This window comes from Osmerus mordax, chromosome 16, assembly GCF_038355195.1.
Source record: "Osmerus mordax isolate fOsmMor3 chromosome 16, fOsmMor3.pri, whole genome shotgun sequence".
Lineage (NCBI taxonomy): Eukaryota > Metazoa > Chordata > Actinopteri > Osmeriformes > Osmeridae > Osmerus > Osmerus mordax.
Window position 1 is genome coordinate 1,345,615 of NC_090065.1, and position 13,757 is coordinate 1,359,371.

General features: G+C 47.9%; 1 protein-coding gene across 1 annotated transcript; it reads right to left on the reverse strand.

The window, feature by feature from the left end:
* Positions 1-4,652: 4,652 nt before the first annotated feature.
* On the reverse strand, positions 4,653-7,576 carry gadd45aa (growth arrest and DNA-damage-inducible, alpha, a). Its single transcript, XM_067252794.1, has 4 exons — positions 7,435-7,576; positions 6,622-6,723; positions 6,288-6,501; positions 4,653-5,728 (listed from the first exon to the last, which is right to left on the reverse strand). The coding sequence occupies exons 1-4, from the start codon at positions 7,500-7,502 to the stop codon at positions 5,615-5,617; spliced, it is 498 nt and encodes a 165-aa protein (XP_067108895.1). The 5' UTR covers positions 7,503-7,576; the 3' UTR covers positions 4,653-5,614.
* Positions 7,577-13,757: the final 6,181 nt, after the last annotated feature.

Below are 13,757 nucleotides of genomic sequence, written 5' to 3' on the forward strand. Positions count from 1 at the left end.
GTAGCGTTGTGTCTCTTTCATGTCGCTACCGTGGCTTTCATTAGCTTTCACCCTCTCTGTGCGCCTGTCTGACTAGCTGCCTCTTACAGAACAAAGGAGTGGATGGTCCAGGAAGGAAGTCATTTCCTCCAACAGGAAGCTTTGAGGACTCAAACTCCAACACCCGAAGTCAAACCTGTGGTGAAATCACTCACTCGCTAATCAACTGATGACGCTGCTTGATTGGGTTTGATTGCGTGGGTGCTGGATGCAAGGGTGGAGGGGAGGAGAGTGGAGGGAGAGGAGAGGAGGGTGGAGGGGAGGGGAGGAGGGTGGAGGGAGGGAGAGGAGGGTGGAAGGGTGGAGGGGAGGAGAGTGGAGGGAGAGGAGGGGAAAGTACTCAGGAGTTATCTGTGGCCTTACTCTGTTTCCTTTCATCATGTCTGCTCCAGTGGCCTCGTATTTATACCACCACACACACACACACGCATATACACACACGCATATACACACACACACAACAGGCGTAACCCCACAGCCAGCCTGTCTGGGTCCAGAGGAGGATAAAGAACAGAGGAGGGGAGAGGAGGGCGTCTAAAAATAGAAACTGCCGAAATTCCAGTTTCCGCTCCTGGAGAGACCAAGAGTCTATTCTGGGAACGGTCGTCATGGTGTGATATTTTCCCATCGCTCTGCTGCCGTCCTCACGACCTTGTCTCTCCGCTGCCGTCCTCGCAACCTTGTCTCTCCGCTGCTGGCCAAACAGCAACAGCAAGGTTTCCTCACTCTGTTCACTTATTTTCTTTCAAAATGACTGAACTTTTACCTTCAAACCAACTTGATTTGTGAAAGCACTTTTCCAAAGAGAGCTTTCAATTTTTTATGAAATACGAAAAAAGCTAGACTTTATTGTACCCCGAAAAAGTTTGTCTTTGACACAAACAGAATCTGCTGTTATAATAGTGCAGACGTGATGTACATGAACAGGCTGGCTGTCACCCACACACTGGAACACACACAATACCCACAGCCCTGACATAGACTGTCATTAACCAACCAGTTGCACTCTTGCTCATCGTACAGCACACCTGTAATCATCATAATGGTGTAGAAACATACGTGCGGTGAGAGTGCCTCATCAACACAATGTCATCATAAAGAGTAAAGAGTTTATATTTAATTTTATTGTATATTTAATTCTATTCTAATCCCACTTAGTACTGCTAGTTTATGTACCCTTAGTATAGATAGTCCACATATTTAAATTTTAGGTATATGTTTATTGTATGCACCTTCCTGCCAAAGCAAATTCCTTGTCTGTGCAAACTTTCATGGCGAATAAATCCCATTCTGATTCTGAGTAGGCCTACATGTGTACAGTAGCGAGGTACATAGTGGTGAAGCAGGGGTGTAGCAGGGGTGTAGCAGGGGTGAAGCAGGGGTGTAACAGGGGAGTAGCAGGGGAGTAGCAGTGACTTCAGGGCTATGATGGACAGGGGAACCAGAGTTGTTGGACTGGTTTAGCCTGCACATGGGGGACTCTGAAGTAAACAAAATACCACAAAAGATTTTATATTTCAACAGGATTCCAGTAAGCACTGAGTACAGCCCTCTCAGGGCTAAATTGCTGCTGAGATTAGAACAGGAGCCCCGTGGCTCCGGGAGATAATCCTTGCGGTGTTGAAAAGGGCCTGGCTGACCTGCAATACTGACTAAAGCAAACATGGCAAACACAGATTAGATATTTACTTATGACAAACACACAAATTATTCATGACAAATGTATCACAAAGATAACTGGATACTGATAAGGCGAGCCTGATACAAAAATGTAAGACGTAGAAAGTACAGATATTTGTGTAAAAAGAATTAGGAGTCAAAGTAAAAAGTTGTCAGAAAAAAATAAAGTACTGATACCAGAAATAAATACATAAGTACAGTAACGAAGTATTTGTACTTTGTTACTTCCCATATATGCTTATGACAAATGATATAAAATGGTATGATAAGCATAGCACAAATAATATGTGAATCTTATGAAGAAGTCTACTTAAAAATATGTCACATTGATATGTGTCTGTATGACAGATGTACCACAGACATTTAGCTATCTCACCTATCACCTAAAAACATCAAGCCCAGGTATACACAGTTCTGTAGCTATGTGACTATGTACTATGTAGCTTTATCCTTATGTACCTGTGAGTGGCTATGTACCTATGTAGCTATGCTATGTAGTTATGTTCCCGCCTTTGTATCTATGTGGCTATGTGGCTATGTAACTAGGTGTCTTGATAGCTCTGTGGCTATGAGTGTAATCCTGTCTGAGCCAGCAGCACAGTTATACAGTCATCGTGTTGCAGAGAGGGGGGGGGGGGGGAGGGGGGGGGGGGAAGGGGGGCACATACCCTGTCAGAACACAGGAATGTGCTGATGTGGGGGGGCAGGGAAAGGGCTGCGGAGAGGGGAGGTGAGATGTAGGGAGAGTGGCAGGGGGTACAGGAGGGGTACAGGAGGACTGCAGGAGGGGTGCAGGAGGGGTACAGGAGGGGTACAGGAGGAGTGCAGGAGGGGTGCAGGAGGGGTACAGGAGGGGTGCAGGAGGGGTACAGGAGGAATGCAGGAGGAGTGCAGGAGGGGTACAGGAGGGGTGCAGGAGGAGTGCAGGAGGGGTGCAGGAGGGGTACAGGAGGGGTACAGGAGGGGTGCAGGAGGGGTACAGGAGGGGTACAGGAGGGGTGCAGGAGGGGTACAGGAGGGGTACAGGAGGGGTACAGGAGGGGTGCAGGAGGGGTACAGGTTGGGTACAGGAGGGCTGCAGGAGGGGTGCAGGAGGGGTACAGGAGGGGTACAGGAGAATTTCTTAAACCAGCTATATCCTCACGATGTCATTTCCTGTTTTCTTTTCTCTCTCCACCCTCTCTCTCTTCCAGTGGCGAAAATCTGCTATCAATTTTGGGGGGGACAATTATGACATTTTCTCAAGCAATTCCTGAGGGGGACACCAAAATTATTGCTGTAATACATTGCAATATGTTAAATGTATATTATTAATATTATTGAAATGTCCTTATGTTTACAGTGATTTATTGGGGGGGACAAATCATATTTTTCCCAGGATGGGGGGGTCGTGTCCCCCCTGTCCCCCCCGGGATTTCCGCTTATGCTTTCTCCCTCTCTCCCCCCTCCTCCTCCCTCTAACTAACTAACTGACTCTAAAGAACTGACCAGCTGAATGAATCTGACTCACTCAGTGAATCTGACTGACCAACTAACCAGCTGTCAGACTGTTGCTGACTAACTGAATCTGTTGCTGTAAGTCCAAGGTGTCTGTAAGTCTGAAACCAGTTCAAGAAAGAAAAGGGTTGGCCAGTGATTCATGTCCAAATAGTAGAAATGCCTTTGGTTGAACTTTGGTCGTTGAGAAGACGACAATTAACTTGGCATAGTTTAATGTGGAGTATTCTATCCTTATTGTTCAGGAAGGGTTGGGTTGAGATAATCTCTCGGCTCTCTGCTCTATTTTCGTAACACAACACTGAGTCACGAGGGGAATACCTTCTTTGCTTCGGCTCCGACATCATCAACCCTCGACACCAGGCGGCCAGCGTCATCTGTGGGCATGTCACACAATAGGAGGAGGGGTGGCGGGTGGCTTACACAACTTCACAGCATGCATAAGAAACTGAGAAATTCCCGACTGCAGTCACGCGCACCCTCTCTCTCTCCTCCCACCCTCCCTCCTCCCTTCCTGCTGCCATGAAGGGAGGAGGGAGGGAGGGTAACTCCCCACCCAGCCGGCCCCAGCCGACCCAGCTCAGTGCTCGCCCTTTCCCTCTCTCCCTCCTCTCTCTCTCTGCCTCACCCTCCCTCCCTCCTCACATTCCCTCTATCTCTGCCCCCCACTCCCTTACACTACCTGCCTCCCCCAGCCAGCCAGCTCCAGCAGCTTCAAAGCTAAACTCCCTCACCCTCCCTCACCCTCCCTCTGCCTCACCCACCCTCCCCTGTGCCCCTCCACCCCCACAGCTGAGCTCATCAGCAGGTGCTGAACTGGGACAAAGGGAACTGCATTATCTCTCTCAGCATTCTGCTTGTGTAACGCAACACATTGCAATCGGTGCAATAAGCATGAAATCCCCCCTGCTTGCTTGTATCTTACAACAGCTCTCGATACAGTTGCAATGTGGAGGGATGTTGCTCTGTGTTGCTCTATAGATCTCTGCATCGGGCAGAGAGCTTCACCCGTTTCTATGGAGCTTGCCACTGCTCTGAGTCTGAATAATATCTACAGCTAAGGGCTATCTGTTGTGTCTTTCTGCAGCTGGAGCAGAGGAAATGGGAGGATGGAGGATGAAGGAGTGATATGGAGGACAGATGAGAAAGGGAGGAAGGAGAGGCGAGAGTAGAGAGGGAGGATAGATGAGAGGGAGGAGAGGCGAGAGTAGAGAGGGAGGATAGAGGATCTCCACATGAATGAACTCAGCCCTGCTGATACAGCAGAACTACCAGGCAACAGGAGAGGGGGCTTTTGTCCCCCAGCAGAATGAGTGTGTGTCACAGAGGCCAGTGTGACCCCACTGACCTGTATGTGATCACTCTGCAGCAGGAAGGTCAAGGGTCACTAGGCTTTGTTACACTTCCAGAAATATGAGTGACAATTGAGTTCCAACTCCAAAAAATACTTATTTTTATTGACCACAATAATACATGTGTTTGCAAAGAGATCGCTGCAAGATAATGGTAGAAAATGTTAAACATAAATACACTTAAATATCATAGGAAATAACTTAAAACTGTAAATAAAATGAACCAGTATTCACAACAAAAGTATTCACAACCTTTTACTTGAAAATAAAATAAACGACTGGCAAAAGTTCAAATAAACAAATGTCAAATTGGAAACATTGAATGTATTCTGTGTCTTCATATCTTTCCTGTCATTGGATGACGTTTCCGTTCCCTTTATCTCTCCCGGTTTAAATAATCATGACAAGAACTGACAATATCAACAGTGTGAATGGAGAATAATAATAATAATAATATATATATATATAAAAATGAATAATCCTAAAAACACCCAGTGTTTCGACAAGTGCTCTGTTTCCCAGTTAATGCATAGTGGCCCTCTGGTGCTCTGGACACACCTGTTAGGGCACACCTGTTAGGACACACCTGTGCTCTGAACCGAAGGTGAAGTGGCGACTCCCAGCTTCCACACATGATTTCCCCCTCCGGCACAAGTTTGTTTTTAACGTCACATTTAGTTGTTTTTTTTATAAAACAGCACGGACTCCGTAAAAAAAAAAAAAAAAAAACGTTCCTGATGCCCGGACACTTAAAAAAAAAAAAAAAATGTCCCTTGTCATCATGGTGACACTTTGGTTGCCATGGCGCTTGAATACCCAACTGCAGCCGTCCTGGAGGACGTCACTTTTTACTCCTCCCTTCGAATCGACGTTCCTTTCCTTTTTTCTTCTTTTGTCGTTTTAACCCCCCCACCCCTCTGGGAGGTAGGGGGCGCTGTACTCTGGGGTAGAGTCCGTCAGGGAGCCCCTCTCCCCGGGGTGCAGAGTTGTTCCAGTCCCGGCCTGGTCCAGGTCCAGGTTCTAGATGGTGGTTCTGGTTCCGGAGCTCATCTCTCTGGGAGGTTGATGAAGGGAACCCACTGGTCCATGCAGCGGCTTTCCCTGCAGAAGCGGTTCACCTTGCTCAGGGCTGGGTCCTTCCAGGTTGAGGAGTGGGGGCTCTGAGGAGGGGAAAGGGGGAGGAGAGGGGGGAGAGGAGAGGGGAGACAGGAATGAGAACACAGCCTGATATAGAAAGATCTCTGCTACGTAACACTGGAAGAATGCGCATATTTTTTTTATTGAAATAAATTTGCCATGTAAGATCAGCACGCTAGGAATTTGCTCCGAAGTGTCCCTCCCTAAGTTGACAGGGCATGATTGTGCATTTATGCTTTTGTTATTTCCAGTGTTGAAACTGCACAGAATTCATGTGGGAGAGAGTGACTCAGTGAGTCAATGATTACAACGTGATCTGGGCATGTTCTGGCTAGTTCCTCCCCTCCACCACTGAAACTCACATGCAGCACTAAAACAGTGTGTGCGTGTGTGTGTGTGGGGGGGGGGGACTTGAGAGGAACATCACATGCCCTCTTGTGCATTGTGATGTCTGAAACCACTGCATCCTAGACTTATAGACTTGTGTCCTTACCAGCTATAATGCATAAGCCTGACAACACATCATGTAGTGATAAAAACACAAAAAGGCGCATTAAAATAGGGGAAAGAGAGGATACTTACAGTTACCAGGACACAGTGCAGGTCCAGGGGCTCTCCTCCCTGCTTGCCTCCCCCTAGTATCTCGGCCAGGCGGTGGGTGTTGTTGACCCGCAGGATGTTAATGTCGTTCTCGCAACAGAACGCCTGTATAAGCGTGAAGTGGATCTGAAGCGCCACATCCTTCACGTCCTCGTCGTCCGTAGCCAGCACGCACAGAACCACGTTATCCGGATCGCTGGAGGGAGGAAAACCACACATCATTAGTATATGAATTCAGTTGTGTTCGTTTCATTTTCTGATTCTATGTTGATAGAAAATTCGAACTTAGTGTAGGCCAGTCGTGACCGATACTTACACATTCAACGACTTTGCTGCCTCGTACACGCCGACAGTGATGCAACCTTGTGGTAATGCAGAACTGAGAACCTCCTCCAAAGCTTTCGCCACTGAGTCCATTCTGAAACAGAAAAATGATGGTTCATATATAAGTTCATCCATGGTCAATAATCGAATTCTTGCAAGTAGCAAGTCAGGACTAGCCTACGATACCTAACGACCATTAAGTAATCCTACTACAGTCGCTAGCAATTCAAGCTAGCAACGTCAGGCTAGCGACCGAAGTGAACCCAACTGACCGATTTGCAAGCTGAAACCGGACTAACTTCTTATTCATGTTTTAATGCATGTCTTTCTCTAGTTCATTCTATAGTTGAAAAAAATAGGATGTTGTCAAATCTACCGATCTTCCAAATAATATCTTAAGTAAGTAAGTAAGCTTTTCAGAAAGTTTACCTGACACCGGTGCGTAACGTTATTGTTCTGTCTATACAGTGCAGAATAGACTCGCTCACCATGCGTCTCGTGAGCTCAACAGAAAAGCTGGCGTAACCTTCTTTTGTCGAAAGTTGCAAAAAGCTCAATAAGGACATGCTGATATTAGCTAACATGTATATCAGCTACATGTACTGTATATTTGCAAAGGTTTTATGCTACAAATAGAGCTGACCACAGTACGTGTTCACCAAGTCCAAGTATAGCGCATATCTAATGCACGGACTCATCCACCTCGCTAAAGATAGCCAGCCAGTTCTGTAGCAGGGATCCCAGTTCGCAAGAAAAAGCTACCGATTTCCTGAGAGAATACCAATTTACTAAAAGCGCAATTTACCTTTCTGCAGAAATATCCCCAGTTAGATCTTCAAATGTCATCTTGCACATAAACTCCAAATCCACCATTGACGGTCAAAAATGTTATCGCCGGTTCGTTTCGAGCGGTCAAAATTCTCAATACTGTACTTCGATTGTCGTTCACGGGTAAACTGACTCCTCTCGACTCGGGTAGTCTCATAAAATTCCCAAGAACAAAAAACTATTTGCATGTAGAACACCATTGGACACATGCTAATTAGCCAGGATATTTCTGGACGCCGAATGGCTGAATAGAGATCAGCAACAGAAATCATATATTCTGATTGGCCGGGCCGTTGTTAGGAGGCGGTGCCAGTAGCCAGCTGAGAGACTGCTAGCTAGCAGAACTAGAGGTGAGAAACGAGCTACATTGATTAATCAAAGGTCCCATTCAGAGTGAAAATGATTAAATCAGGGCAAATTAGAGACCGAAACTAGTAGACGAGCCTAGGTTGTCCTTTCCCTATAGCCCCGTGGACAGAATGTGAAGTTTAACTTGAGAAGTCAGCACACTGAAGCCGGATAATATGACATTTTGCTCCGTTTCTACATGCATGTAGCTTTATGCTTTAGTGGGATTAGACTGGATTGTTGTTAAATATTATGCACGATAAGCGCCCACTTCACTTTCGTTCGGCATAGCCGTTCCTATTACCTAGGAAACATCTCTAGTTGAGTGTCAGCATTTCAAGGTTTGTCAGTCACCTTCTTGACACAAAAAACTGCAAATCTATAATTCCTAGAAAGATAACTATTGCTGTAATAAACATTTAAAAACATTATAATACATAACCACCTGCAGGAAGTTATGCAAACTCACCTGTCATGTGAACGGGCCTGAGGACATAGCAACGAGACCTTGAACTAGACGCGTTCCACACCGGCAGACGGCCGCTGATTGGCTCGTCTGAGAGCGTGCGAAACCGCGACTCCTGGAGGGGTAGAATACAAAAGACTGGCGCGAGACGATGATGAAGCGCGCGCAAACGGACTGCGGAATGTACCTTATGACAAACTAACCTACCGATTAAGCGATGCATGGAGAATTTCTAAGTAGAAATCTTTCACATTAATGACTCTGGACGTTTGTTACTCGCCACCCACAGAGTTCCACTAAGTCATTTGCATCCGTTAAATTGCCACTCATTCAATCGAAACAGTGATCCGAAATCTGCCAAGCCCACTGCATAACTTTGACAGGTTTTCTAACGACCGTGACCGGAGTGTGAAACTCGTGGTTTCGCTCAATCAAGGCCTCCGGTCTTGGTCCGTTTCATTTGGAAATTTTAGGTCAGTAGAAATAAAATGTAGGCCTATGTGGAAATAAAATGTATGTCTGGGTTTCCTCCATTTTCGTAAACAAAGACATCTCAACCACACTTGTTTCTTTCGTGTTTCTTAAAATCTAAAGGGATTACAGTAAAAAAATCTAGGCTATAATGATTTCGCTGTTGTAGTCAAAGGATTGATAATCAAGCATGCTGTGTTTTTGCATTTCAAACCGTTCGTATATATTTAGGAATTATTTAACTTTTATTCTGGTTAGCTATGTTTAGCAAAAATGGTCTGTCATTGTCAGTCTCGGCCTGGGCCTGGTAACCCTGGTTACTGTTTACTGTTAAGGTTCCAACACTGTCACCTTGACCAGGTCTCATTCCGGCAGTGTCTCTCTTCCACCACTAGAGGGCGGAGGTGCTTCACATTTGAGAAAACATGCTGTCCAGTAATCTCTTGCTACTCACAGCGCTATAACGCCTGCTGTAGGCCTACTTCTCAAAAGTTTGATTGCTTTAACATGCAATCAAACATGCGATTATAGGCTACCTCATACTATCCATAAGAGTTCATCTGAATTGTACGCAGTTTACAAGTAGGGCCTAAAATCCCTCGAAATTGTATTCATGTTGTTTTGTGTGTTGCCTTGACTACATTCCAAATCAAAATGTATAAAATAACACAATATGTGCAGCAATATATCATAGAATATAATAGAATCATCAAATTAAATCAGTGATGCAGAAGAGAAGCTGTTTCACGCTGTTCAAGGTAGCCTAACTCTGGTGTGTTTGTTTCCTGGTAGCCATGACAGCAGGATTGCGGAATGGGCGAGCGCGAGGCTAGACCGGACCAGGAAGATTACCGCCTCCACCGACACCCACGACGAAGAGACCAAGCTCGCCCTGGTCACACCTTTGTAATCCCTATCTGGAGACAGGGTTATATTACAAAAGAGAGAGAGAGAGAGACAGAGAGAGAGAGAGAGAGAGAGAGAGAGAGAAAGGAGAAGAGAGAAATTGTGAAAGAGGGAGCAAGAGGGAGAAAAGAAAGAGTGAAAGAGAGAACGTGTGAGAAAGAGAGAGAGAGAAAGAGAAAAGGTGAAGAGAGAAAAAGAGAAAAGAGAGAGTGAAAGAGCAAGAAACAGCAAGAGTAAAAAAAGAAAGAAAGAAAGAAAGAGAGAGAGGGATAATGAAAGAGAGAAAGAGCAACAAGATAAAAGACCAGCTCTGCTTGTCGTTCAGTGATGTACGAGGCGTTGTCGCAGGGCGGTTCTGCATGTGCTGCTTCCTCCTAATGGCCTGATTGGTCAATTAATTCCTTGTCTGCCTGCATCCCTGCCACCCTCTTTAAAGAGGAAAGAGTCATATTTCCTCCCAGATTAGTATAGATACCAGCTGACAGTCCGCACTGCTCAAGGTATTTGGGAGGCATAATTCATTCATAATGCCACAATACACCCCATTTGTCATCCCAGATTCTAACTCCTCCACCAGCACACACGGTCCTCTCTGTCCCAGTGCTGGCTCACAGGCAGAGGGAGGAAGTGTGTGTGTGTGTGGAAGAGGTATGTTGGGAGGTGTGTGTGTGTGGTAGAGCTATACTGGGAAGTTTGGGTGTGTGTGTGTCTGTGTGTGTGTCTGTGTGTGTGTGTCTGTGTGTGTGTCTGTGTGTGTGTGTCTGTGTGTGTGTCTGTGTGTGTGTGTGTGTGTCTGTGTGTGTGTGTGTGTGTGTGTGTGTGTGGCAGAGATATGCTGGGAGGCATAGTATTTATATCTGTGTTTGTAGAGGAATGGTGGTTGGTGTGGTAGGAATGTTCAGGTGTGAATGTGTGTGAGGTCGGAGTCTGTTTGGTATGTGTGTGTGTTTGGGGGGAGGGGCGGGAGGGGGGGGCGGGTGAGGACAAGGTTGGGAGGTCGTCAGCTTCCCTCGTACTGATGTATGAGCTGGCATATGCAAGCGATGAATTACCAGGCGAAGGGAGTCAATTATCCACTCTGGAAAAAAGCAGAGAGCAGCGCCTAGATGCCCCAGGGCCCCTATCCAATTCAGAGACCGATTTTACAAAGAGAGGAGGAAAGGAGGGGAGGGGAGAGGCGACGAGGGTAGGGGAGGAGAAGAGAGGAGAGGAGGGGAGAGAAGGAGGGGACGTGAGGAGGAGAGGAGGGGACGGGAGGGGAGGGGAGGGGAGGGGAGGGGAGGGGAGGGGAGAGGAGAGGAGAGGAGAGGAGAGGAGAGGAGAGGAGAGGAGAGGAAAGGAAAGGAAAGGAAAGGAAAGGAGAGAGGAGAGGAGAGAGGAGAGGAGAGGAGAGGAGGGGAGGGGAGAGGAGAGGAGAGGAGAGGAGAGGAGAGGAGGGGAGGGGAGGGGAGGGGAGGGGAGGGGAGGGGAGGGGAGGGGAAGTGAAATAAAAGAAGGAAGACCAGAAAAGAAAGTGGTGGAAGGAAGAAAAGAAGCAACCTGTGTTCCTTTCTACACTTTCAACCCCCTCCTCTCCTTCTCTCACTCCATCTTCTCTTCCCCTTCCTCCCTCCCTCCCTCCCTCTCTACATCTACTGAAATCCAGTGCAGTGGAAGTGGTGTGAAAATGCAGAATGCTATTATGAGGTGTTGAGAGTGGCCGGCCGGCGGCCATGATGGATGGCGGTGGGATTTGTGGAGGCCTCTTGTCAAACAGCAGCTATTTCCTCCTCTTAACTGCTCCCTCCTTCCTTCCTCCATTCCTCTCCTCCTATCAGAATCAGGCCCCCAGTCGATCTGGCCTAAGTGGAAGGCACTTGGAATATATTGCAACAGCCCCCCCCTCCCCTTACACACATACACACACAGAAACACACACACTTTCTTTTGGACACACATGCACACAAACACACACCCTCTCTCTCTATCACACACACACCTGCTCTCTATCACACACACGCACAGACTCTCTATCACACACACACACTCTATCACACACACACCTGCTCTCTATCACACACACACACACTCTCTATCACACACACACACACACTCTATCACACACACACACACACTCTCTATCACACACACACCTGCTCTCTATCACACACACACACACACTCTCTATCACACACACACACACACACACACTCTCTATCACACACATTCCTAAAGTGTCCCTTGCCACCTTGGCTTGTCATTCCAGCAGGTCATTGATTTCTCTAACCTCGTTTTTTGGAGGAGAGAGAGAGTAAAGGAGAGAGAGAGCAAAGAGAGGGAGAGAAGGCTGGAGAGGAGGAGGGGATATGGAGAGTGATACCGTAAGCCGGGCTTCCTGCCCAGGCGCTGAGTGACGCGAGCGACTCACAGGGAAATGAGGTCGTTAGCAGGAATTACAGCAGGTTTGAAAAGCTGGTAATGGGTTTTAATGATGGAATTTAACACACAGCACCTCCAGGGACAGACAGCAAGCCAGGGTGGACAGGTCGCTTAATAAAGAGAGGAGGAGAGAGGGAGGAGAGAGAGAAGGGGAGAGAGAAAGAGAGGGGAGGGAGAGAGAGGGGTAAAAGAGGAGGTCAGAGAGAGAGGAGAAAGGGAGGGAGGTTCCACTTTCAAAAGTAAGACTTAGGACTGTGCTGTATGTGTGTGTGTGTAGGTGTGTGTGTGTGAGTGAGCGAATCTGTCTCATTTGTCTGAATCAAGCAACTTCCTTTTGTTATCGTTCTGGACAATCCTAATTATTTGGACGGTGAAAGAAAGCACAACGTCCACAGGAGTAAAGAACATAAGCTCCTCGCTGAGCAAGGCAGGGAAATCCCTCCGCTTTAAGTCCTCAAGTTGGAGAGATTCCCCAACATAATAACAAAAGGTTCTTAAGTTATAAGAGGGGTTGGGGACATAAGCCAGGCCAGAAATGCAAATTGTTATAGAAGAGAGCTGCTAAACACAAAAGAGAGAGGACTCCCGCCTCTAAGCTGAGGGAGAGACGTCCTCCTCGGGGTATCAGAGTGCCGGGACACTGTGGTTGAACCACTGCAGCACAGCCCTGATGCGTCCTTGTGATTATGACCGTTGTTCTACCATCACAGTGATTAGTGATCGTCACCTCGGATGCCTTCACACAAGACCGGAACCTTTGTCCAGTCACTCAGACTGTCGCAGCCTGGATGTAAACAAGCTGAGGGAGGCAGGGATGAACAGAGACATTTCCAACAGAATGAATGAGTGACATAGTTTGAATCCCTGGGCCAGAGTAAGAACATAACACACACGCAGGTAGAAGGAGTTTAAAAGAAGTGTAGCAGTAAGAACTCTCTATCGCTCTCACACACACACACACACACACACACACACACACACAATCAGACTTCCTGCAACAGCAGGCACTGATCAGTGCTTAGCTCAGTCAGAGAGCAGAGACTGTGTACGTGTGCTGTGCTTGTGTGTGTGTGTGTGTGTGAGTGTGTGTGTGTGTGTGTGTGTGTGTGTGTGTGTGTGTGTGAGTGATGTGTGTGAGTGTGTGTGAGTGAGTGTGTGTGTCTGTGAGTGTGTGTCAGGGGGGGTTCAGTAATGGCTTGTTATCCTCTACAAGGCCTGGGGGCAGGAGCAGCCATGTCTCAAGGAGTATCGATCTGCCCCACACCCCGAGTCCCTCCCTCACCCCGCCCCCCTCTCTCACCTCTCCTCACCCCCCCTCACCCTGCCTCCCTCCCCTCACCCCCCCTCCCTCACCCCGCCTCCCTCCCGCACCTCCCCTCACCCTGCCCCCCCTCACCCTCCCTCACCCCCTCACCCCGCCTCCCTCACCTCCCCTCACCCCCCTCACCCTGCCTCCCTCACCTCCCCTCACCCCCTCACCCTGCCTCCCTCTCCCACCCCCCCTCCCTCACCCCGCCTCCCTTCCGCACCTCCCCTCACCTCCCCTCACCCCCCTCACCCTGCCTCCTCACCTCCCTCCACCCCCTCACCCTGCCTCCCCTCATCCACCCGCCTCCCTCCCTCACCTCCCCTCACCTCCCCCTCCCCTCACCTCACCTCCCTCACCCCCCTCACACCCCTCCTCCTTCACC

What these genes read in the sequence shown, in the direction of transcription:
- gadd45aa (XM_067252794.1), bottom strand. Translation starts at nt 7,502, where the DNA reads ATGGTGGATTTGGAGTTTATGTGCAAGATGACATTTGAAGATCTAACT. An exon ending in GCAGCAAAGTCGTTGAATGT is followed by an intron (nt 6,502 to 6,621) that starts GTAAGTATCGGT and finishes TCCTCCCTCCAG; the next exon opens with CGATCCGGATAACGTGGTTC. An exon ending in TGCACTGTGTCCTGGTAACT is followed by an intron (nt 5,729 to 6,287) that starts GTAAGTATCCTC and finishes TCCCCTCCTCAG; the next exon opens with AGCCCCCACTCCTCAACCTG.